At 40.0% G+C, this 25986-nt stretch overlaps 1 protein-coding gene across 1 annotated transcript in view; it reads right to left on the reverse strand.

Moving 5' to 3' along the window:
* RP1 (RP1 axonemal microtubule associated) overlaps positions 1 to 25986 on the reverse strand; it is a 179895-nt gene that overhangs the window by 27418 nt on the left and 126491 nt on the right. Inside the window, exons 38-46 of the mRNA XM_053396145.1 lie at positions 19845 to 19999; positions 17977 to 18055; positions 17042 to 17173; positions 16324 to 16505; positions 14756 to 14842; positions 11361 to 11493; positions 8914 to 9065; positions 5196 to 5448; positions 3662 to 3900 (exon numbers count right to left, since the gene is read on the reverse strand). Coding sequence (XP_053252120.1) covers positions 3662 to 3900; positions 5196 to 5448; positions 8914 to 9065; positions 11361 to 11493; positions 14756 to 14842; positions 16324 to 16505; positions 17042 to 17173; positions 17977 to 18055; positions 19845 to 19999 — 1412 coding nt within the window. The remainder of the gene's footprint in view (positions 1 to 3661; positions 3901 to 5195; positions 5449 to 8913; positions 9066 to 11360; positions 11494 to 14755; positions 14843 to 16323; positions 16506 to 17041; positions 17174 to 17976; positions 18056 to 19844; positions 20000 to 25986) is intronic.

Below are 25986 nucleotides of genomic sequence, written 5' to 3' on the forward strand. Positions count from 1 at the left end.
AATTGCTTTCGTCACCCTACGTGATGACCTCTGTTGGGAGAGAGAGAGGTAAATATGTGCCTGTTAATTCTCTTCAACCTCTCAGACCTCTTTTGATATCATCAACCATGGTATCCTTCTGGAGTGGCTGTCTAAGTTAGGGGTGGGTGGCACCACTTTGTGGTGGTTCCAGTCCTATTTGGAGGTTTTTTTCCCCCCAGAGGGTGATGCTTGGGGAGTGCTCTTCAGCCCTGTGGAGCCTTCAATGTGGGGTTCCTCGGGGTTCAATTTTATCCCCTGTGCTGTTTAACATCTACAAGAAACTGCTGTCTGGGGTTAACTGGAGTTTTGGAGTATGCAGTCAGAAATATGCTGATGACACACAACTCCTTTACATCTACAGGTGAGGCAGTGGATGTCCCTCTGAGCTTTGCCTCACCCAACCTTCTCCCTGCAACTATTGGCTACTCTTGTACACTCTTCCTTTGTGATTTCTGCCTTCTTTCATTTCTTATATAGTCCCTTCTTCCAACACAGCTCATCTGTAAGCTTTTTATGCGGTTTATTTTGGTGCCTCCCACTTTTCTTTCTTGTTGGAATTGCCAGCCTTTGTGCCTTCAATAGTTAACCTTTAAGAAACTCCCATCCATCTTGGACTCCTATCTCTTTGAGTGATTTTGACCATTGGGCTTCATCTAGTAGTTCTGTTAGCTTTTTGAAATTAGCCTCCTTAAAGTCCAGAGTGTATGTTCAACTACACTCAGATTTCCCTTGCTTGTGTATCACTTCCTCCCAAGGTTCTCTGTACTTTCACTTCATTGATCAGTTCCTCCCTCTTGGTGAGGACAAGGCCCAAAAGATATGACCCTCTTTTTGCATCTTTCACCTTCTGGGAAATGAAATCATCAGCGGAACAATTTAGAAACAATGCTAGACTTTCAATTGCAACTATGAATTAAAAGCTATTCCCCAGAAGCATTTTGACTTTTATTTTGTCAGGGAAAATTCCTTATATTTTCTGCAACACAGCTATTTTGCTGCAATTGATGACGTTAGCTTCAGCACCCTAGACATACTTGGAGAGGCTGTCACTTTGGTGCTCTGTCTCTTTCCTGGGATGTCAGTTTACATGGCAGGTACTTTTGTCAAGGCATTGTCACTGTCTCCCTTTGTTAGTTGCAAGACCAGAATATAATAGCCAGTTCGAGAATATGTAGATATAGAGCCATGTTTTACTAGGTAATATTGAAGTCAGCACCTTGGTGTAGCTGATCCAAATAAATATATGAGAACGTTTCTTACAGTTGCCGATTAGCTACTGAGCCATGTTCAAGCTCTAAACAACTTAGGACCAGGATACCTAGCAGGCCAACATACCTGGCTGATCACTAAGATCTTCAGAGGAGGCTTTGCTGACTATACTATGATCAGTGGAATGTCACATTGTGATATCTAGAAAGCAGGCCTTCTCAGTTGGTAACACTCACCCACATGCAATCCAGGAAGTGGAAACAATAGCTACTTTTAAGCACATGTCATGTCCCTAGATAATAGATTTCTGTGTATATATATATATATATATATATATATATATACACTCTTTCATTGCTATATTTTGTTATATTTAGTTTTAATATTTTATGCAAACTCTTTAGGGATCACTGTATTATAAACAAAATAAATAAATAAATAAATAAATAAATAAATAAATAAAATGTTCAAATATGTTAGAGAACAATGTCACTCCTCTGCATTAGAGAGGAAACAGGTTTACTCCAGCCCTTGGAAGGACTGAAGGAACGCAAAACACAATCATTCAAAGACATCAGCTGGAGGTGAAGTATAGCCAGCCACTAAGAAATAAAGCATCTTTTTTCATCCATCCAAACTAGGGATGGGAAGGCAGTAGCCCTGCAGATATTGCTGGACTCTGGCTCCCATCAGCCCCCCCAACCCTTTGGCTCAGCCAGTGGCAATCATCACAGTGAAATCATACTACCATAGTGAAATCGGTAATTGTGTTATGTAATAACACTTCCTTCTGTCTTCTTAACCACCTGCCAACTACTTCACTGAGTGACTCGGGGAGGGAATCTTTCCAGCCCCCACCATTCATGTTTGTTTTTTTAAAAAAGAAATCATTTCTTCCCAAGTAAATTTTTGACGCATACTATGGAAGCCGTAATAGTTCTGCTATAAACAGATATGAATATTATGTGAATAGTCTGATATGTGACAAACAGATCTGAGCATTATGTTACATAAGACTGTTAGATAACTGTTGAGCACAACTAGAAGAAGCTTTCTGAAAATCACATCCCTTTAAATAGGAATATATGTGTGTGTGTGGGAGAGTAGGTTTGTGAAGGATAGCTGGGGACAGCTCTACAATACCTGTATTTTTCAACTGCTCAGAGGCAGACGCAAGGCTTGCCAGTAAAGTGTGGCTGAGAAGACAGCCTGCTGGTGGACAAGATAGGCATCTTCCTCTCTGTGTACAGAAGGCAGACAGGAAAAGGGGGAGCAGGGGGACAGAGTGGAGGTCTTGTGAGAGAAAAAAATGAATTCACATGTGTGGGGTAAATAACAAAAGAATTAGCTGGGCACATAATATAATAATAATATAATATTTTATTATTTATACCCCGCCCATCTGGCTGGGTTTCCCCAGCCAATCTGGGCGGCTCCCAACTGAATATTAAAAACACAATACAGCATTAAACATTAAAAACTTCCCTAAACAGGGAATGAATTCAAAATGTGGGGCTAGACTCATTCAACAGCAAGAGAGAGCCCTCAGTAGCAGAGTTAAACTCAGAAAAGTTAAGCAGCAGTATAATGTGGAAATATAGACCTTTTTATCCCATTTAGTTCACTTGCAAAGTGCTCTTCTCTTTTCTACCCCTCTTGTAGAAGTCATAAAGTAAGTTTAAAACACTTTACTTACAAAAAGTTCCAAAAGTCAGATTCATGCATTCATCCAAGCAGCAGCAAACACAGAGAACACAGGCAGAATATTAATGAGTAGGAAATACAGAAAGATAGCTTTAAACAAGCAGGCAAGCAAGCAAGTGGGGAGGCGTGAAGCTTCAGGCTACACCTAACCAATGCCTTGTGGCTGGGAAGCTGACTGGAATGAGGCTGGAGGAATCTGGGGGTCTAGTGGGCTATGCCTGAAGAAAGGATTGCTCTTGAGTCCCTGAAGTGGAGATGCACTGACACAGAGCTTATTTGTCTCAGCCTCCAGAGAGGTAGAACAGTCCTGCAAGGGAAAAGCAAGAGGGCTCCCCACCTCCTTCTGCATGCTAGTAGGAAGGAAGGTAGAGGTAAAGCCACCCAACAAGGAGCTGTTGGACTACCTTTACTGGATACCCAAAAGTTACTGAGTGAAAATTCTGGCTGACTATTGGAGGGGACTGTCTAAAACCCTAATCCGGGAGGCAGTCTTCATGCCCTGGGGGATCTATCTTTGTTGGCTTGTGAAGTGTGCTGTAACATTTAATCCCTAATAAAAACCATGAACAGAATATCCTAGTGATTTGTGGCCATTTGTGCAAAAGAAGAGGAACGAGGGAATGGACACGGGGGCCTTTGATTTAGCCTTGTCCCTGGAAGCCCAACAAGGTTATATAAAGAAGTTTTTTCTTCCAGTATAATATACAAATGTATAGTTAGGATTTACCTCACGACAATGCCACATTTCCCCATCTGTGTCTTCTACTTCCAAGCGAACTTTGCATATCATATTAGACTTCTTATCCAGCTCCAGTGTTGCCTGATAAGCCTCAGCCCTCTGAAATGATCCTTTGGGAATAAAGACTGAAGAAGATGCCCCGTTGTCATCACAAACCATAAGAGTCAACTTAGGGTTCATAGCATTGCTTGAAATGCCTCTAGTTGTAACAGTGACATCCCAAGTACCTAGAAAAGCAAATCAGTAGGAAATAACAAATTGACTGTAGTGTTGCAGAAATCTGAATTTGCTCCACAATTTTGAACTTTCGTTAGCCACAGAGTGCATGAAATAAGCCAACAGTTAAACCCTTGATATTTCAATACTAGCAATAGTGCCGTGATTGTTAATCATTTATATACTATTCTGAATTTGTACATTGTTTTACAATTTTAACAGTGTTTCTGCTCATATGATATGAATGGGATCAAAAACTGCTGAGAGATCAAGCAAGAAGGACAGAGTAATACTCTGCATGTTCCAGGGCTCATCCGGTCTTATGCTTGTCCCGTGCCTAGAAAGGATGGGTCTGAGCAGTTTCCCCACTGTCCCACACTTTCTAGGCACGGGTCCAAGTGGTTTTGCCCCTGTCACACCACTTTCCTCTGGAGAACTAATTCTTTAGCAATAAATCAGAGCAAGCATCAATCTGAAGAAAACCCAATTGACATTTGCTCCTATTCAGTGCTAAATATTGCATTTCCCCAGGGAAAAATGGTGGGGCAAGAGCAAGTAGGGATGAGCCGCTGCTCTCAATGCACTTCATTCATCATCATTTATTATTTCTATCCCACCCATCTGGCTGGGTCTCCCCAGCCACATCAGGGCAACCAAGGTTGATTCAGTGGTAAAACTGCTCCTAAACCCAAACTGAAATGGATCCAGATAGTCTGTAACATCCAGGAACTGCTGCTACTGCCTCACCAACACTCTCTCCACCCCCTTGACCAAGAAAGGGGTTTGGGGGCATGTTTCAGTTCATCACATTTTAAAACAACATTCCTAAATGGGGTTTACCTTTACTTTTTTACCCTAAATGGGGTGTAGGTGAGGTAGAAAATACTGCTAGAACAGATTAGATATATCAGAAATAGCTTCAGATACAAGAGCCTTTGGTCTGTCATTCATCATGCCTGAAGAAGTCTCCTATTTGTTTTTCTCTCCTCACCACCTTCTGTTGCATCTAATCCCCAAATCTAATTTTAAATCATTTCTTATACTTCTTAGTCTCTGTATCTCTCTCTCTCTCTCTCTCTCTCTCTCTCTCTCTCTGTACACACATATTCACACACACACACACACACACTAACTGTATTATCCCGCTTTGCAAAATGCCATGAGGATACATGAATGATGTTACTTAGAATAAAGGTATATTATATTTGAATAGCATTTTTTTGTTTCAACAGACCCATCCCTGAAAGACAAAATAAAATCTATCAAAACAGAATCTTTAATATAATTTTATAATTTTGCATCTCACCATGAAAATTTTCAGCCAGCTTCTCTTTCCTAACTTTTCCAAGAAGTTGCACCTCTCGTTTCACTTTTCCATCACCAACTCCACTGTCCAACCATTGCTGGCACAGGAATACATACTGGTCACTATTCTTCTCTGATTCTTGTATCATTATTCGGTCAAGGTACCAACCCGCTCCATAACCAGATCTATTGTGTTCCACAACCACTTTGCTCAACATTCCTAGATCTATTGCTTGGACACTGAAGGTATTCAACTATTGGGGAAAGGAAATAAAGCAGGGCCAACATCCACTTAATAAAAACATATTAAACATCGCTCAGTTCAACTACTCTGTTAGAAAAGAGAATCGTTTTCCTGTTCAGTTGTTCCTTTTACTGGTACTTAAACGCAAAACTGGTTCAATAGCTTTTAGATACCTTATTCATATGCAGAGGTCTTCTTGTTCAGAGACTAGTAGAACTCTGTCCTGCCTAAAATGCTTTTGGGAACTTGAGATTGAGATACATTTATTAATTAAATGATTCCTATAGTAATATTTTCCAGCAGCATTCAAAGTATGCAGCTGTTGCTGTTAACTTTACAGGTAGACCACAGTGGCTGAACAGTATGTGCAGCATAAACCCAGCAAATCCATAGCTGCTTCAGGATTTAAACTCATTGGCCAGCTCCCTGTCTCTGGTATTTTGATCTAAATTGATGACTTTCAATCTGTGTTGTTTGGAACCATGGAATTCCTGCAAAGGTTCCTGAATTAAAGTATTAGTAATAGAAGTTCAATTTCCACCGCACAGCTTGTCATACAATACAGAGCTGCAGGGGAGTTCTGGGTGTATTCAAGGATATACACTCAGTTCACATGGGCCATTAGGACTCTTCAGTATCCCATATGGACCCTACAACACCCCCTCCCCGATTCTTCTGCAAAGGTTCTTTGGCAGGAATCTTGAAATGAGAAGGATTCCATGGACACAGAAAGCTTGAAAATGACTGGTTCATACTAATACCATGCATGATTTTCTCCATCTACTCAGCAGCAACTCTGTGAATGACGGCTCAGTGCAATACAACAAATCAACCAATTTGTGTGTGTGTGCTTAAGTTTTACTCCTTATAGTGTTTCAAATTCTAAGTATAGATGGCAATGCTAACAATGGCCAATTAGACTGACCACAGAAAGCTATCAGTCTTCTGTGCATGAGAGTTTGATAAAGACAAGGAAATGGTGTGGGTTTTTTAGTGCAAATGAACACTTCTAATACTATTCTAGCTTCCTGTAAACAACAGTGCAGTAGCAGCTGCAGAGATGCATGTTGGGATGAATAAATTATATTAGAGGGAATGAATGTGTGCCCATTTGAGAGAGAATATGAGCGGGTGGGTGGAAGTATGGGCACATGTGGGTAGCAAGACGACCAGATGGATGGAAGAAGCAGCAGCAGCAGCTATAATTTTACTTGTTGACAACTTCTATACAATGAGACAAAGAAGAATGAAATAAAACATGAATAAATTAAAATAAAATGGAAATGCTTTATGGTTTTAAAAATCAGATTCTTACACATATCTTTTGGTCCAGGTATATTCTACAAATACTCCCAGGAAATGTAGCCTGGAGAATATAATTTCAACTAGAAAAATAGAATTTCTGACATTTTTACCTTCACATATTTATACTCTTCCAAAAAACAGTTACCATGACAAAGTACAGCTCTTAATGGGAAGTATAAAAAGCCCCAAATAGTCAATAGTCAAGAAGAATGTATTGTAAATAACTTCTGGAACATTGCACCACTTTTGATTTTGTTATTTGAAATGGCAAATCTTGTTATGGTGGCACACTATATGCAGAGTTGTACATAATAGGCTATACCAGCAATATTCATCTTTCTTTCCTGTTAGTACTTTTCAGTTTGAAATCTATCATTAATCCCTTTCAATAGGACAATAAATCAAAGTCCTCCGGAAACAGTGGTCAAAATCACCCCATTGTTATCAATGAATTTGCCTTATGATGCATTAAATTACACAGCTCTCACTGTTAGCCAGAATGTATTTTTGTCCTATGTTATTTATCTCTTTGTGTAAAGACACATACACTTCATTGGAAATGTAATTGATGAAAAGCAAAACCATTTTATTAAATTGGCTCGCCTGATTTAGATTCTGCTTTAGTTAGGCAAAATGACAATTTCCTACTCATTTAACCCATTAAACCAATGAGAGCATTTAACTAGAAAGATAATTACTTAAGCAATATAAACCAGCTTCATTCACTGTGATTTGATTTAATTGAATTGCTTCATCTTCTTCTATCATACAGTTGTGACAGCTACAAGCAGCAAATTCAATTTAGGCTTATTAATGTGGCTGAATCAGATTCCCAATTTTTGGAAGGGATCTCGTGAGTCATGTAGCTCAACCCCTGCAGCAGCAGGATTCACTACACTGACAGATACTTATCAACTCTCTTCTTTTAAATCTCTAGGAAGGGAAATTCAACAATTTTCCTGTGCAAGTTGTTCAATTGCCCGGCTGTTTTAGTGGTTACAAAGGGCCAAACTAGCCAAGGCGTTGCAGTTCTGTTATCAGATATTCCATATCTTCGCATTTCTTTTAAAAGCAGCAGTGAGATATCTGCATCGGATTTGGACCCTGGATTTCTGTTCAGAATTATATGCAAATATCTAATATCATAGGCACAATTCACCAAGTACTGCTGCTGTTCAACCTCAATTTATTTCAGCAGGTCTTGCATTAAGCTCCCAGACAAACCCCATTAAATGAATGGAGGTTGAACTACAGCAGTGCCAGTTTACATTTTATATGCATGGTATTTATTTCTATACACATTCCTTAAGAGAAGTGATTTGTATAGGAAAGAGTCAATAGAAATTAGAATTATGGCATCCTGTGCTTATAGTTCCAGGAATATTCCCTTAAGGCTGTAGCTGTAAAGCTTGAGAGGCTCTCCTTTCTCTGTCATTAAACACAGTTGCTTCAGCAGGGTATTGATGCACATCACAGTCGTCTGCAAATTGTATTTAGAATCCTTTAAATATATAAGGTTATCTTAATATCCTCAGAGTCCTTGGGAGCTATGATATGGGAATTCCTGGAGTTGCAAGAGATTTTCCAGTTGGCATGCAGCTACCCTGTGGAATAGCAGCTGAAGAAGCCAGATCCGTCTTCATGGAAAGCAAAGGAGATGCAGATCTGAATGGGGAAATAACTCGGGTCTGGATCTGGACTTGGTCATGTTTAGAACAGACTCACTGAAAGAGCCCCAATGGCTCCATCTAGCCATGTCTAGGTCTGGACCCAGCCCCCTCAGCTTTGCAACTTCATGACTCCTCCAAACCCCCATAAACTTGTACAAACATTCCCAGAGCTCCTTTATCCACCTCTTTTTTATTTTTTTATTCCAGCCCTTTGGTTATTGAATGATAGAAGGTGGCTATTTCTGACAGCATCAGCACTGCTAATTTGCCAGCATTTAAGAGTTGTTTTGCATGTGTGTTTTGGATGTGGCAGCTCCTTTTTCTTCGACTTTCGCAAGCAATATAGAGAGGGAACACCTCTTAAGTGTCTTTTCTGCATTTGTCATGATTGCACATAGCAATGCCAGTGAAAGCAGAGCTTGAGGTAGCTGTGTTGTGAACACTCTGATTGAAGTTTACAAAGCCCCTCAAAATAACAGCTAGACAAATTCTAAGCCTACCTGACCCTTTGCAAAGTATGCACATGACTCTGAACACCTAAGTCTTCTTCTGTAAGAGTCCCCGTTCTCCCCGAATATTGTAATGAAGACATCTGCTTCTGTTTCTGATGCAGGTAACGTTCCTGTGTGGACACTGATTGAGTAAGTAACCACTGTGGAAAAAGATAAATGATAGAAAATGTAACAAAGAAACCTATGAGAAGCATAAAATTAATATGTGTGTAAGAAATAAAACCAATAGTCCTATATCCTTCCTCTTTCATAAACAAACCACACAGGACCTGCTTTATGAACTTAAGTTATGAGAAAAATCACTTATCCAAAAACAATAAATTAGTACCCAAACCTTGCTATACACACCACCAATTTATATATAAGAACAGAGTATTTTACTTCATTGTTTGCTTTTTGATGGTTGGCTGAGAAATGGAGGGAAGGAGTAAAGGGGAGCAATCAGACAAACCAGAGAGCATTTTTTTCTGGGTTTTTGGGGGAGTGGCTTCTGGGGGTCAAACTTCCATGGTCATGAACACAACCGCTTCTGGCACAACAGAACACCATGACGGAAACCAGAGTGCACAGAAACACCGTTTACTTTCCAGCCGCAGCGGTACCTATTTATCTACTCACACTGGTATGCTTCCAAACTGCTAGGTTGGCAGGAGCTGAGACATAGCAATGGGAGCTCACCCCATCGTGCAGATTCCAACCGCCGACCTTACAATCGGCTACTTCATCTATTTTTAGTAGACAAGCAATTATGCTTTAGGGCAGCCCTCTACAGGTTGACTCAGAAGTAAGTCCCACTAAGCTCCATGGGGCTTACCCTCAAGTAAATTTGTATGGAAGTGCATATTTAATGAATACAAACAGGTGTACAAAAGAGTATTTATGGCATTTGCTTCTATTTCATCTTGGTACTTATCTTCCTTAATTCCTGATTTACTGTATCTCTCCAATAACATCCCTGCTCTCAGTATAATTTCTTGCAATACACCACACATGTGCACACTTCCAAAACCCATAATACATGGCTACTAAAAAGTAGTTCCACTTTTTAGCCCAGTGTTACAAGTTTATAGCATTCTGCTTATTATTCAAATATGAACATCAGATCTATACTGTCATTCCTGACTAGAACTTTTGTCACCGAACGATGTCAATATGACTTAAAAGTGCAATTAAATGAAGCTTGATTCATTTCTTGCAGAAGCCAAGAGAAACAAATCCCCTTTTTTCATATTAATTGCAGGACTTAACTCCAGTTAGCATCTATTCATTGCTGCTGATGTTTCTGTAGAAAAAAGAGTAAAGTTAACAGGGCTAAAGCCCTGCTGTTTGTTCCAGATCAGCTGCTTTCCCTTTGAGCCTGCCAGTTAGATAATTGCTGCCACTACCAATTAAAGTGCTATGAGGAAGTAGCTCAACTCTTCACATCGATCTGCATTAATATTATTCACTACAGACAGAAATCATCATCTAGTATGATGCCTGGATGACAACACATAGTTTTGTATACGTCTGCATAGTAATGCATACGTCTTTAGGCAGCATGACAGAACAATTTTTAGAGCAGTAGCTGCATGAACTCTGCATAGCACTGTGCAACTAAATTTGCTAATTTATCAGAGTTTGAGTTGGGATGTGAAGGAAATCACTTTTAGTGAGACCCAACAGAACCCTTCATTTCAGATGCAATCCTGCAAGACTTAGAGGTGCTTAAAGTGAGATGGACGGAACATAATTACTTAAATAAAAGTCCTACTTAATTTAATGTAACTTAAACATGCCTTTCTCCAAGTTTTTAAACCCACCTAAACCAGATTGCCTGGACTTAAATATTTTATTAAATTTGTATACTGCCCTTCATCCACAGATCTCAGGGTTGTTCACAGCCAGATCCTCAACTGGGAGAAGCCAACATGGTATTCTCCATACATTCCAAGTCCTTATTCAGTTCTTAGCAGTGCAGGCAGAACGTTATCTGCATTGGGAGTGCTGGTGGAGGTTTTAATCCCGCCCGCCCCGCATCCTGTCTTGCACGCCCAACACAGACAAGATAGTTGCATATTAGCACACTAATTGCAGCTTTGAACTGCTGAACTGGAGTGCTGGGAAATCAAATGGGAAAGAGGGGTGTGTGTGTGTGTGTGTGTGAGAGAGAGAGAGAGAGAGAGAGAGAGAGAGAGAGAGAGAGAGAAGGAAAGAAGGAAAGAAGGAAAGAAAGAAAGAAAGAAAGAAAGAAAGAAAGAAAGAAAGAAAGAGTTGAATGTCTATGTGCGTGTTGAACAAGTGTGTTAATGGCATTGCCCATGACTGACCATCCCTTCTGGCACACAGCCAAATGTTCACCCACCACCTTAGGGGCCTTCCTACCATGTTTTTCACAGAGGTAATTTCTGGAAGAGAGCATTTAGTTTTGCTTGTTCTGTGGTTGGGAAACATACCCTTAAGTGGTGCTTTATCTGGTCTGACTGCTGCTAGCTCTGTCACAGTCTCAGACCCATCTTCTTCAAAAAGCCATTGGTTTAAAGGGTGAAAGCCCAGTTCTTCTTTAGTGTCCAAGTCTTTCATCCGGAGCTGCAGCCAAGAGGACATGGAGGACCACAGATTAGAACAAGCCAATTCCTACAAATGCCTCAGGATGCAGTTTCATGACTCCTATACAGTAAGAGCACGATTTTGATTTTTATTCACAAAAGGAGGCAAATTTCTTCCAGCAGCTCCACAGGCTTTCATTGCAAAAGCTGAGAACCAGATTTTGTATGGAGCCTCAATCTCATTTCCTGGGCTTAGATTTTCCTTAGAAGGAATTCAGTTCTTCTTCCTTAGAGCTGTAGTTACTACAGCTAGTACTGTGCTGCTAGTACTGCCATGAACTTGAAAATTGGACTTGTCTCATTAAGTAGATTGTCATGGATGCTCTCTATTCAATGCTGGTTCCATTGCCTTGCCAATGTCTCTGTTGTAGCAGATATTGCTAGATTCTTTTGTGACTACATGAAAAAAATGAATCAATGAGGGGTGGGGTTATGTTGTTGGTCTCTTTTTTATCTGCTATCTTTGGATCTATGTGTGGTTATACAATAAAAGATATGGATACGCAGGAGTCACATTCATCACTAATGGGCCATTTATACCACCAGCTCCCTGTGCCTGACTTGGTCTGCTTCTAACAGATATATGCAATCCAGCAGTGGGCTGAATGGTCTGCATGTGCTGTAGAAGGAAGTATGGGGCAGATGGGGCTCATCAACCTGGGAAGGTAGCCCATCTAGGAGAAGGAAAACTTTGATCCTTGTATGCCTCCTCCTGGCAAGTCCTGCAGCCAAGCTGGTGCCAAACGTATTACTCTGCTTTACTTTGGACCACATCAGCAAGGCCAAAAGGGGGTCTTGTCGTTGGGGCAGCCCAGGACCTCCATACACACTTTCCAGGCTTGCAGTTTGACTTCACCCCTGGAGGTGCACACCATTGTCTCTCAAGACAGGCAGATGCCAACAACAATTCCCTTATGAGGCAATTTTCTGGCTGATACTTCTAGACTCTTTTGAGTATCTTTCTTGAGGAGTCTAATAAATCTACTAACGTATATATATATTAAAGCTGTGATATCTCTTAATTTGCTATTATTGTTAGCTCTTACCTCAGGCATCTCCAAACTCAGCCCTCCAGATGATTTGGGACTACAATTCCCATCATCCCTGACCACTGGTCCTGTTAGCTAGGGATGATGGTAGTTGTAGTCCCAAAACATCTGGAGGGCCGAGTTTGGGGGTGCCTGTCCTAGCTTGTCATTTTTAATAATTCAGCATTGGTTACACTGAGGCGGTGATTTTGTGCTTCTTTCTATTTTGTACTTTGCTTAATGGCTGATCAACCGTAATAAACATTTGATTGATTGATCATAATGAAATAGTGCCTCAGTCTCCCAGAGGGTCAGCTAGGAAGAGGGATTCCTTACTGTCATTTAAATTGTGATTCTGTATCACAAATAGTGCACCAAGAGCCAGGCTACACACTGTTTATTTATAGCATTTATTCTGCCTTTTCATGAAATGAGCTCAAATGTACGTTTCCTTGCATTTGTTGTAAACTGAAATTACGAGATTCACTTTTGACAAAACAATTAATTACTTTCCTGAAGAATGATTTTGTTTTCCTGAGTACAAAAAGAAAAAAATCCAATTCCTCTTAATGTTTTTCTTCTGGAATGGATTTTACTAATGTTGCAGTAAAAACTTTTAAATACTGATATGATATCTGCTATGATATCATATGATATATATATGATTGCGCTATAAAAAGAGAATAATCACTGTAGAAAAAGTGCAGCTCCTGAACACAAAAACAGCAGATGTAACAGCAACACAGATGGATCTCCACACTATCCCTTCCCTTCCTAAGTGTGATAAAAGACAATATTTAGGGGATGAAATGTCTTTGCACTGAGACCACTAAGATGTGTGGCCTTGTTTGTGCTTTTAATTTACCTGGCTGACAAACTGCTGTACTTGAACTGGTGTTCAAAAACTTCTTTTACTATGGTTCCTCACACACACTAGATTTTATGTGCCTTTCCATCATTCTTTTCTGCTGACTTAGTTGTTTCCTTTGCCTCCTTTCTCTATGCCAGAGTCCATGAGGTGCTGCAGAACCATGGGACTTTCTTGAGTTCTCCAATTCATGATTGGCAGAGAAATTCAAAGGGTAGTAATTGCTGATTAGCTGTCAGCACCCACAGACCACATCCTCAGGGGTGATCCAGGGGTGCTTTCATACTCTCACTACTTTGGGGTGGGATTCAATAGCACTCCAGAAAAATCAGGCTGTGCAATTAAAGCTGATTTGGAGCTCTGTCAAAACAACCCCACTTCCCCCAAATTTCTTCTTCTTGCAATGACACAAAAATGCACTGCAAAGTGGGAGTTAATGCTTGATGTAAAGTTGTCTAATATCCCCACAAACACATCAGGATGGACAGTTTTATCCAGTCTTCTTGTGAACAAATCGGGCTTCATTAAACAGGTTGTCTGGAAGTGACCCAGGACTCTGTCTTGTACCTTCTCCCGTTCCATGTATATTAGGCTACTGAATATGATCATAATGAGAAAGGGAGGTTGGCTCAGTTCCCATGTTATGCTTTTAGTTATCTCTCTCCTTTCATCCCATCTAGAATTTGCAGAGTTGACACTTAACGTTGTGCCGAGCCACAGAGGCAATTGGATGCAAGCCAGTCAAGTGAAGCTGGGTCCAGGGAAGACTGCAATAAGGATGGCTGACAGGTTGCATAATGGGAGAGAGGATGGCAGCACAGGGATTCCCTAATCATTCAGGCTTATAACCTTGGTGTGGGCTGCAACTTAAATGCACATGATCTATTGGTACACACAGGAGTGCATGCTTTTTTCTTTCATATTCAGATCAGTCATGCCTTTGTAACTATCAATCACGCCTTGGTAACCTTAAGATTCAGTTCCAGGAATAGATCTTCATAGGGCCATTCTGATGAGAATGAGCTGCTAAAAATTACATTAGTTTCCCAGCATCTGCAATGGCTTCTTATAGCTTTCTAGAATTTTTTGTAAGAGCTTGTACATAAAAATGATTTGAACAGTGTATGTTTTAAGCAAGTTTGTTACCTGGCCTTAGCCTCTGGGGATAGGCAAGTTATGTAAGTCTAAATAAAACAGCAACAAGAACCCACAAGTCAGTTTTCAAGCTCCTACAGTATTACATAAATAGAAAACTTGTATTTTAAAATCCAATACCACTGAAGTACCAAGTATTGTGCTATAGTACAGAGAGTAACATAAGGTCATGTGAGGCAATTGTAACATACCTTGAGAAGTTTAACTCCTCTGCTCAAACTGGTGTTGGATAACACAAAGGATATCTTTGTTATGCTGCCTATATCACCAACGCTTAACTGTTCAAGAAAACAAAATGTTGGCTGAACTATACATGTCACACATTCATTCTGATGATTTTTATTATTTTCTCTTTCACCTTAGCTCAGTTTGAATCTTGAGGGTGCAATACTATACACACTACTTACCTGGCAATAAGTCCCATTGAATTTAGTGATACTTCTGTGTAAGATTCATAGGACTGCATTGCAAATGAAGTTGCTAAAATTAGTTTTTAATGTGTTGAGCCACTGCATATATTTTATATGAATATTGTTGGTAGAACAATAAAACCCAGTTAATTCAAACTGTTAAAAGCAAAGGTTGAGGAGAATACTCAACACGCAACATGCAACATCTTGGTAAAATTCCATTCATCAAATGTGTATTTCTTTTCTCAACCTCAGTTTTTAACTTCACACTTTTTCTTTAAATGCTGTTCACTTTATCCTTAAATACTAGCAAAACAACCACCACTACAATTGTAGTTTCCATATGTAAGTTAAATAAATATGAGTTTTAAAGGGTTTCCTTCAGAAATTAGCATCAAAAGTTATGAGACTGCAAATGTAAGAACTTTGGGAATGGATACTATTATTATTATTATTATTATTATTATTATTATTATTATTATTATTATTTACCGTATTTACCTGAATCTAATGCTCACCTTTTTTGGCCAAATAATGTTGCAAAATTAAGGTGCACATTAGATTTGATGGCACATTTACATTTGCCAGAAAATACTATTTTTGGTTTCAAGGTTCTGAAAATTGATTCAGATGCGATGGCACATTAGATGTGAGTAAATACAGTATTATTCTTTCTTTATTTAATTTCTATACCGCTTTTCATTCAAAGATCGCAGGGCGGTCTACAATATAAAAACACCAAAATACAGAACATGGTAACAAACAAAAACAAAATTCTACATTTCAATGCCGGCATTCATCCATATATAACCACAGAACTGAAATCTACATTTCTTAGGTGGAGGCATATTTGTATCAGTTAAAAGAAGTTAAATTTTATAAGGCGCTAATAAGGGTTGCATTTATTGCATGGGTGCTGTTTGGTGGCCATTTGAAAGTCTCATATTTTTTTGGTAAGCATGCCTTTATTTAAGGGGGTGGCCAGTGCAGGCCACCCTCTTGGCTGATCATTGTGGGATTTTTCCACCCACCCAGTACACCTCTCCCAATGGTGGTCTGTGCAGGGTTGTGGCACCCAATCTCTGTTAGGAGTGACTCCCCAGCACAAAGTCAATCCCCACTGGGTATCTATCAGGTAGCAGATGGGTTGCCAGATGCTGGATACATGCCCAATGCCTTAGCCAAACCTACTATTTCCTGTAATAAATAAAGTTGTGATCTAATTGAACCCAATACCAGTCTCCCGTGTCCATTCTTTCAGACCTCCCTGCACTGGACATCATGTTCCTGTGACAGCATTGTACAGTAGAACATACAGCTTATGCTACAAAAAGAAATTAGAAACCCACCAGAAATGGATCATTTTTCATACTCTGGACATTCTGTGGAAGAGATACCCCATTGGTTCCATACACAAGCACTTTTACAACAGGAATCTTTTCTGGAACATGGGCACAATCCATCCACATTTTCCATTGTCCTTGACTTCTAACATCAAACATTTTCACTGGGCCAGATGTTACAGTCATTTCTGAATGGAAAAAATACCCAGACAAACAGCATGATGCCTATTTGAGTTAAATATTAATGTCAGTTCCAAAATGTATTACAGTACTCAGCTATATTCAGTATTTCGTATTTTCAGCCTCATCTTAATCTCTTGGGCTACCATGTAGCAGGCAATACTGGAATAACATCACAGGAGAACACATGATTTGTGGTCTGAATTGGTCCCTAGGATTGCAATATTGGGGTTGGATCTTGTGCAAGGGTACCATCTGTGCCGTATCTTATGTGCTTTGAAAATAAAGCCTCTAGATTATTCTGAATGTAGGAAATTGGGGGATCTTAAACTGCATTAACTTCCAATAAATCTGAGTTCAAGTTGGGAAACCTATCTTGGGAACGCCTTAAAGGCTGTTATGCAAGTGATTCCTAAGCAGCTAAGGATTTAGTTCTTTGTACTCATACTTGGGAATTTCTGTGGGACTTCCTTACAAAGAAACTTGTGTTGGGATTTGGGTGCTGGACTTTGGCAAGTACCATAAAACAAAAAAGATAAGTTACCTTGCAGTGGAATTGAAAGCTCCGTAAAATCTTTTTTTGAATGTTTACTGATCCAGTTATTGTGAACAAAGGTGTATGTGGTAAAAGGGTAGCTTCCTTCTTTTATTACAATCTTCTCTAGGAACCAATCATCTAGAAAAAGAGAGGAAGAAATAGGTTTCCATTTCTGTCCAGTGACTGCTTTTGTGCGTGGTCTAAATGATTAAGAATTGTAAAGCACCTGCACATGCAAAACTCTACAGAAAGGAATTAGTTAATAATAAGGATGATTATATGCATTTCTATTGAATGCTATACAAACAAAAAAAAAGCCTTGGGGAATTCAAGGATTCAACAGGAATACTTGAAGGGTCCAATCAATTTCTGGGGTGAGTATCAAGCTCATTGATCATGTTGGCGTGCTGGATGCATATGCACTGAGTGTGTGTATGTGTACATATATACATCCATATACTCTCTCTCTCTCTCTCTCACACACACACACACACACACACACACACACCCTAGGAACAGAATTCACATAAACAGCCTTGATTGCTAGATGCAGAAGAGCGACTAGAAGATCTTCATGTATAATTTGTTGTACAGACAGTGCTTAATTCAGCAAAGGATTTTGTCTCTAGTTATTCACACTCATTACATGCAGTATCAAAAGGTTGACTCACATACTGGCAAGTCAAATTGGTGAGATAGCCAGTCTTCTGTTCTAAAAGTAAGTGACGATTCAACCCTATAAATGTATACTCAAAAGTAAGTCCTATTCAGTGCAATGGAATTTACTCCAAGACAGGTATGTCTTGCAGTCTCAGTGAGTGAGTGTATCTGGTGCTGCTGTGAAAACATGAAAATATTTTTTGCAGCTATAGACTAGTATAGTCACCTTTCTGGTATTTGATACAGTATACTCAATATATATATGTGTTTTCATTTTGTACCTTTGTTGAAACTTTTAAAGCCTACAAGGACATGGCTCAGCTTCCCAAGGTGCACTGCTTTGATTGTGAAAATATCCACCTGTAATTTGAGGGGAGTTAATAGTATTGGTTTAGCTGAAGTGAGATGCAACTGCTGTTAACATGCAAGAACTGTAACTAAAATTTAAGCACTGCAAAAATCTTTCTTTGGATCTTTTCACTACATAGACAAACATTTCAGTTTAAGAAAAGAAATAACATTTTCTGTAAGTTCATCGTAAAAAAGATCATTAATGCGAGTGATGTTTTAAGTGTCAGTGACTAGTAAGACTTTATTGGAAATATTAGTGTATCACATTATTAAGAAGTGCAGTATTTCCTGGAGTGGTTTAAAGTTCCAGTAAACTGCTCATTTGTAACAGAGCTTCTAGAATGAAACAAATAAAATCAGATGAATTATAGTTATTGCTCAAAGTGACCTTGCCTTTCTTCTGAAGTGTCTCAAATTAGCTTCAGATAGAGCTTGGGTACTAGGCTAGATTGGCCTAACCTAGGATAGCAAATATATCACTCATATTTCTCTATTTTCTACAGACAAATCTTCTCCATATTATAATATATGAAAATACCTCTATTAAATAAGATGTTTCTTGGTAGCAGTAGTTAAACATTCTATGTTGCTCATTTCTCCCCATGAATACTAATATTATTTCCTTGGCATTTATTTATTCCAGAATTAGTCCCCCTCCCCTCAGTACATCTTCCATCTCATACAACCTTCTTATATTAGAAATATCTTCTGTCTGTGAATCCTGACATTTTAAATTGGACCTATGCATTTAGTCGCTTCTGACCAATTTTCTCCCTGATTTATTCTCCAGGCATGCAGCAAGCACATGTTGAAATGATGACTACATGATGGAACATATTTGACCGATAGAGCTGGAATGACTAACGGCACATTGTATGCATATCTACTTGGAAATAAGCCCTATTAAGTTCAATGAGTCTTACTCCCAGAGTGGAGTTCAAATCCCCCTCAACTATGAAATTCATTGGGTGACCTCAGGCCAGTCACTCACCCTCAGCCCAACCTACCTCACAGGATTGTTGTGTTGAAAGTATGGGGGGGCAGTGTATACCACCCCGAGCTCCTTGAGCTCTTTGGAGGAAAGGTGGGATAGAAATGTAATAAATAATGACTGTAACCTAATAGATATGCACTGTGATTTACAAAATACACATGATCTCAATCTGGGGTTAAGCAGCACGAACTATAGACAAAATATGGGATTTACTTGCACATGTCACTGATCCAGCACAGTATTGCTTCAAGAAGCTTGTGAGACCAGAAGCAGCTTGCTAAGTAGGGCAGAGTTGCTATTGCTTACCAGGAGGGAGAGGGAGATTGGAGATGTTGGTGCAGCACAAACACACTGGCAGAGCCAATCAAGTTTTCCTACAGGTGTGTTTGCTCCATGCCAACCTTCCTGCCATCTTGCCCCTCCCCATAAGCAATAGCAACCCACCTGTTGGGAAGGTAGCATAGAGTCTCAGCCCCACTCAGTGAGCTGTTTCTGCATAAAACATGTATGTTTTAAATGTTTACCTACCAACTGACTGAAGAGCAGAAATCACAATGGGTACAATTAAAGTTTTTAAAGTCCCGTTGATTTTGATGGGAGAATTGTCAAACAAGTAATTTAGCTCTCTTCCACTAAAATCAGTGGGACCTATAGCCACTTAACCACTTAACTTTGGCTGGATAATAATGTTCATTGACAATAGTGGGGTCCCACATGAATATTCAGATTCTTTTCGAGGGAAAATACTCTGTGTACAATGGGAGAGATGTTTATGTGTGCACATTTGCTATGAATTAATTTTACCTCTCCTCTGCTGAAAGTGACTGGACCACTTTTTGAAGGATTAAGCCATCGTTTCCCAGAGTCTCCCCTGCCTCCTTGAATACAAATATAAGCCTCTCCAGTGGCATCAGCTTTCTTTTTGTCTCCGGTGTGTACATGGATGGAATATTCCACAACTGAAGTAAATAAATATATATATATATTTCACTCTAATGAAAGAAATCTTTGAAACTGTTTGTCACTGGCTATAAAGTAGGATTACTTGATTACTTACCAGGCTGCTCAGCTGTTGCAAAGTTTTATGGACAAGCCACTAGACATACATTATTAACTAAAGGAAGGGACAAATCTCATTTTAAGATTTTCTCTCTTATGCTGTAAATATGCAGTTGTTCCAATATCTGGATGAAAAACCTACTTTGTCGCCATTATTTCATTGACTGTATTGCTGTTTTTTCTAATCAGTACCCAGTTTATAGAATCAGAGCCTGTTCATTCTGGTTACCACAAAATGAAATGCTAGAATAAAAAGTCTGTGTCAGTCCTAAACCTTCCAACATATAGCAGACCAGGCAGAGAAAGTAAGAGGGGAAATGTTATGAACCCCATTACACATATGGGAGCCTCATTCAACTGCATTTTGCAAGTTCAGAGATACATGCCAACGTAAATTCATGAAACTTATTCTGAGAGAGATCTGCTCATATATGTAATTGGTCACAGGGACCAACATGTGTTTATTTCTTTTATATCCCACTTTCTACCACCATGGAGCTCAAAGCTGCATATATGAAGTTCCTAGATAGTTTCACATCTAGACACTGACCAGATCCAGACCTTCTTAGCTGCACCAAATCTATGGCTTGGGGATCTCCCTAGGATCCTAGTGGGGGAGACAAGATATGTGGGATGTTAATGCTGTAAGCCCCTCCTTCCTATGCTCAGGTTGCAAATATGTGCAAATGAAACCATATATCCTAATGACACCACAGTCTCCATTTAGCTTCATTCCACAGAAACCAAACCCTGGGAAAGCATCTCTGGTGTCTCTCACCACTTGGGAGATTGTGGTGCATGCAACAATATTCATGTGTCGTGTGCTTGTCTGACTTGAGGAGTCCTCATGCTCTGCGTTCTTCCCTAAACAGTTTTCTTCTCTTTATAAAACGTCACCGACATATCTACACACTGACGCCTTAGTACCCTAAAGTGGGTTTGCTAATTAGCTGCTCTGGGGGGAAAATAACCTAATTAAATCTGCATAAAATATATGATTAACTTGCTCGTATGAAGCATCTCTGAAACCAAGAACAACCTGTTCTAATGAAAGGAGATAGTTGCTAGGGAAGTAGTAAGTTCCGCCCTTACTCTGTCCTCCCGAAATATATGGGTACTGCCCACTCACCCTCTGTCTGTTTTCAGAGATTCTTCACACAAAAAACTTGAACAAACGTGATCAAGCTGATCTGAGCTGCAGTGTAAAATGCTCACAGATCCTGGAACCATTCCTGCAGAGCTTCTGTGGCATTGCTTCTAATCGTTCTTTCCAAATCAGCAGGGAAACACTAAGGATTGAATCAGTTGACTGGCTCTGAGGAAGAGGAGTCAGACCCTCCCAAGACCTCTAGGGCTGCTGTTACAGTAGAGCATCCCAAGTTACCAAGCCCTTAGGACATGGGCAGAGCCAGGTGCAGGGAGGGGCAGCTGTCCCCCCACATCAATAAAAATCAATAAAAATACATAGCAAACTGAGGTTCTCACCCCCCCCCAACAAAAGGCCAACTCCCCACAAAAAATGGGGGGCTATGCCCATGCCTAATGACACCTTGGACTCGGCTATACAGCTGCAAATAAGTGTGTTGTAAAGTGCAATATACAAATGAGACACTAGGTGGGGACAGGGAGTTATAGGAAATTCAATGTATTTTTCAAAACATTTTTTTAAAACAGCATGTTCATAGCTTTTCTACCCCACATTTACTTCTTTATTATTAAATGTATACCCCACCCTTCCTCTGAAAGGGGCCCAGAGAAGAAAACCTTCCCCCATATACGACATCTGGATCCCTTCCTTGACTCTAGACACACACACCCTTTTATCCCCAGCCACCAGCTGATCTCAGTTGAGACATAACAATAAAAACTCTTGAACACCTAAAGCCATACTGCATAATAATCCTTAATCAACATAAAATCTCAAATGCTCAAAAGCACAAGCCAGCCAAATACAGAATGACCTTCAACATGATCCTCACGAGTGAGAAAAAAAGTGAGTTATTTTTTTAAATAGCACCAGGATTTGACCTTTTGGAGAAGACCTCTTGTGAAGCTAGGCTATGCCGATGCTCTCACAATCCTGGGAAAGAGAAGAGGCAGAACTAATTCTTGCAGCCCATCTGTTTTCACAGCAAAGGCAAGAGGAAGAGAAACGTCTGTACTTTGCTCTGGAAAACTCAAATGAGAATCTGTGCTTTACCTAGTCAATCTGCTCTAAACAGGCCTCCCATTCTGAAATCTGAGGGCATGGCAGAGCCGGCCTGCCCATGAGGCAGGGTGCAGCAACTGCCTCAGGTGGCAGAAGTAAAAGATGCAGTGCTCTGTCTGTACCACTGCTTCTGCCATCACCAGTGAGATGGAGGCATTCTGGTACATTGTTCTGCCACTGGGTCATTCCAGTGGCAGAAGGGGTATGTGTGTGTGGTGGCACTAGACGTAGAAGGGCAGGAGGCAGCAAATCTCATTTCGCCTCAGGTGATGAAAAGGGGCAGGCCACCCCTGTAGATGTGAAAGGAAAGCAGAAGGACATTTTTGAGAGTCCCTGACTATTAAGTTTAAATGTTTAACACAGCATACACACTGAAATACCATTCTGAGAACTGTAATTTTCAAAACCCTTCTCTGTAGAATGCAGGATAATCTTGTCCTCTAAGAGTGGAAGAAAATGGATAGCCAAACTTACAGACCACATTTCAATCATGGCTTTTTTAAACCTTTTGGTCGCAGTCACAGCAAGAGCCACATTTCCACTGAAACATTTTAGTGCAACACTCAAAATGTCATTTTTTTAAAGGACTGTATTAAGCAGATGTAGCAGCTTCTGCCTTCTCCTCACCTCCTCACTATAGCTAATGTAGCTAAAGTGGCTGCCTAATATGAACTGCTTTAAATATATGTAGCTGGCAAGGAGCTCATGTATAGGTGCTGAAAAGCACTCATCCAGCAAAGGTGAGCACTCATCCAGCAAAGGACAGTCTCCCCTTGCCTTACACTCTCTCTAACTGTGGGATTTTTATGACACAGTTTTTAAAAATGGCTGGGCCAGCATATCACCTAACAACAACTCTAGATTCGCACAACAAGGCTATTCTCCACTAGGGAACAGCAAGCTGGAAATGGTGTTCTTATCTGTAAGATATGCCTTAGGTAGGGGTTTTCCAACTTTTTGACCTTACCCTACCACCACCTAACATCCACTACTTTATGCCCATCTTAAATGTGAAAGCATGTGGAGATTCTCAATGCCAGTTGTGTGTAGCAGCAGTGTGTTGCTCAGTCCAAAGCTCTATGAACTTGGTGGGTATGTATCTAGCACTAGGATTAGAAGAAGACTAGGACAGTTCTGACCCCCTGTGGACAGAGCTATTGAAACTGAAACAGTGGGATGATAGCCTGAGATTCCCAAATCAGGTTGGGATAACTGAGAGGCTGGAATTAAGAAAAATAAGTGTTGGGCTGTGTTCATACTCCCATTTACTGACCCCCACCCCCTTAAAAACCTACAACAACATTACTGTTTGATGCATCATTTCTTGAACTAGCTTAGCACCAATTCAAGTCATTAGGTAAAGATAAAGGGACCCCTGACCATTAGGTCCAGTCGTGGCCGACTCTGGGGTTGCGGCGCTCATCTCGCTTTATTGGCCGAGGGAGCCTGCGTACAGCTTCCGGGTCATGTGGCCAGCATGACTAAGCCGCTTCTGGCGAACCAGAGCAGCACACGGAAACGCCGTTTACCTTCCCGCCAGAGCGGTACCTATTTATCTACTTGCACTTTGACATGCTTTCCAACTGCTAGGTTGGCAGGAGCAGGGACTGAGCAATGGGAGCTCACCCCGTTGCGGTGATTCTAACTGCCAACCTTCTGATTGGCAAGTCCTAGGCTCTGTGGTTTAACCCACAGCACCACCCACGTCCCTATTCAAGTCATTAAACTGGTCCTAATCTGTTTCTAGCCAAGGTGTGAACACCTTGACTTAGGTTAAAGACATTCCCACCCCGTCAATACCCCCTGGTGTGTACACAGTCAGATGAATCAGGCACTAATGAAACTGGGCATGTGAATTGTAGTTGTTTAACCAACTAGAACTCATTTGATTAAACAATTAACTGATTGGTTAAAGACTGCATAATTTAAATTGGGGAGTGACAACAGCGGGTTATATCCAACATAGCACCTGGAGTCTAAATGGCCAAGATACTGGGAAATCTTGGAAAAGGAAGGGGACAGACTGAGATTGCAGAGCTTTGAGAAACTAAAAGGGAAGGTGAGAGATTGGTTGCACTATCATCAAATAAATGAAGTATTTAAAATGGACAGTAAAATTGGCTTCCAGGTGGAAAAATCAAAATTGGAGACTGAATTGTTAGAATCCAGCACTAGAAATTTGTCAAAAATGTATAATTTGCTGCTGAAATGGAATACACAAGATGAAACGGTTAAATCAAGTATGATTAAATGGGCTCAGGACATTGGTCATAACATCTTGTTTGCTGATTGGGAGAAGTTGTGGACCACCGGGATGAAATTTACGGCATGTAATGCCTTAAGAGAAAATATTATGAAAATGATCTATAGGTGGTACATAACCCCAGTCAAGCTTGCAAAGATTTACCATTTGCCTGACAATAAATGTTGGAAATGTAAGGAAAAGGAAGGCACATTCTTTCACCTCTGGTGGACGTGCCCGAAGATTAAGGCATTCTGGGAAATGATCTATAATGAACTGAAAAAGGTATTTAAGTATACCTTCTCTAAGAAACCAGAGGCCTTTCTCTTGGGTATTGTCGGCCAAGGGGTGTTAAAGACGGATATAACTTTTTTTATGTATGCTACAACAGCAGCAAGAATACTCATTGCAAAGTACTGGAAGACACAAGATCTACCCACCCTGGAAGAATGGCAGATGAAGGTGATTGACTACATGGGCCTGGCAGAGATGACGAGCAGAATCCGAAACCAGGGAAGAGAAGCAGCGGAAGAAGAATGGAAAAAATTTAAGGACTATTTAAAGAAATATTATAAAATTAATGAAAGTTAAAATGATGTTGGATTAGAAAATAAATGGTTACTATTAGTAATGGATAAGATAAGGAGAATAAGTAAGATCAAACTAAATTAAAATAAGGGAAGATTTGCTGAATAAATGATTAGAAATTGGAATACAGAAAAGGGAGGCATGAGGAAGTCGGAGAAGTAAGGGATAAGAAAACAAGATCTGAAATTGTACTTGTTTTTTTTGTTGTTGTGTTTATTGTATTGTACTGTTATGTTTTTGTTGTTATATATAAAAAAATCCTTTAATAAAAAAATTAACAAAAAAAAATAATATATCCAACATAGCACCATGTGAGCATTCTGCCACCGGCACAGAGAAGGCCCTACTGCTGCTTTTGGCAACTGATCTTATCTAAGTCTGTCTATTGTTATACCAAATCTTTTTATACAGCTGCTCTTTAGTGTGATTCCTGCTCTTTTCAACATGAGCTGCATATAATGAAGTTCTCATTAGATTGCACCCTTGGCAACTAGAAATGTATGATTTCCCGTTATAAAAGCAAAAGGTCTGCTACCTGTCATTTATCGGGGGAAGACAGATAATGTGATGCTCAATAGTTCTGATTCCATGCACGCATGCTGGAGCACACATTTTGGAAGATTTACATGCACAAAATATTAAAAGCCACACAGTAAATCCAGTGCCAAATTTCAGTGGGTGTCTTCATCAGCTTATTTATTTGCAACTGGGTGCGAGGAAGCAAAACATAAAAATAGTGGCAAAGGATTTGAAATTTGTCTCCAGGTCTTGCTCAGTTTTGAGGGATTTATGTTTAAATTCCAACCCCAACTTCTCCTGTCACATTTATTTTTGACTGACAGCAGGAA

The sequence above is a fragment of the Podarcis raffonei genome, chromosome 7 (genome assembly GCF_027172205.1).
Source record: "Podarcis raffonei isolate rPodRaf1 chromosome 7, rPodRaf1.pri, whole genome shotgun sequence".
Classification (NCBI taxonomy): Eukaryota; Metazoa; Chordata; class Lepidosauria; order Squamata; family Lacertidae; genus Podarcis; species Podarcis raffonei.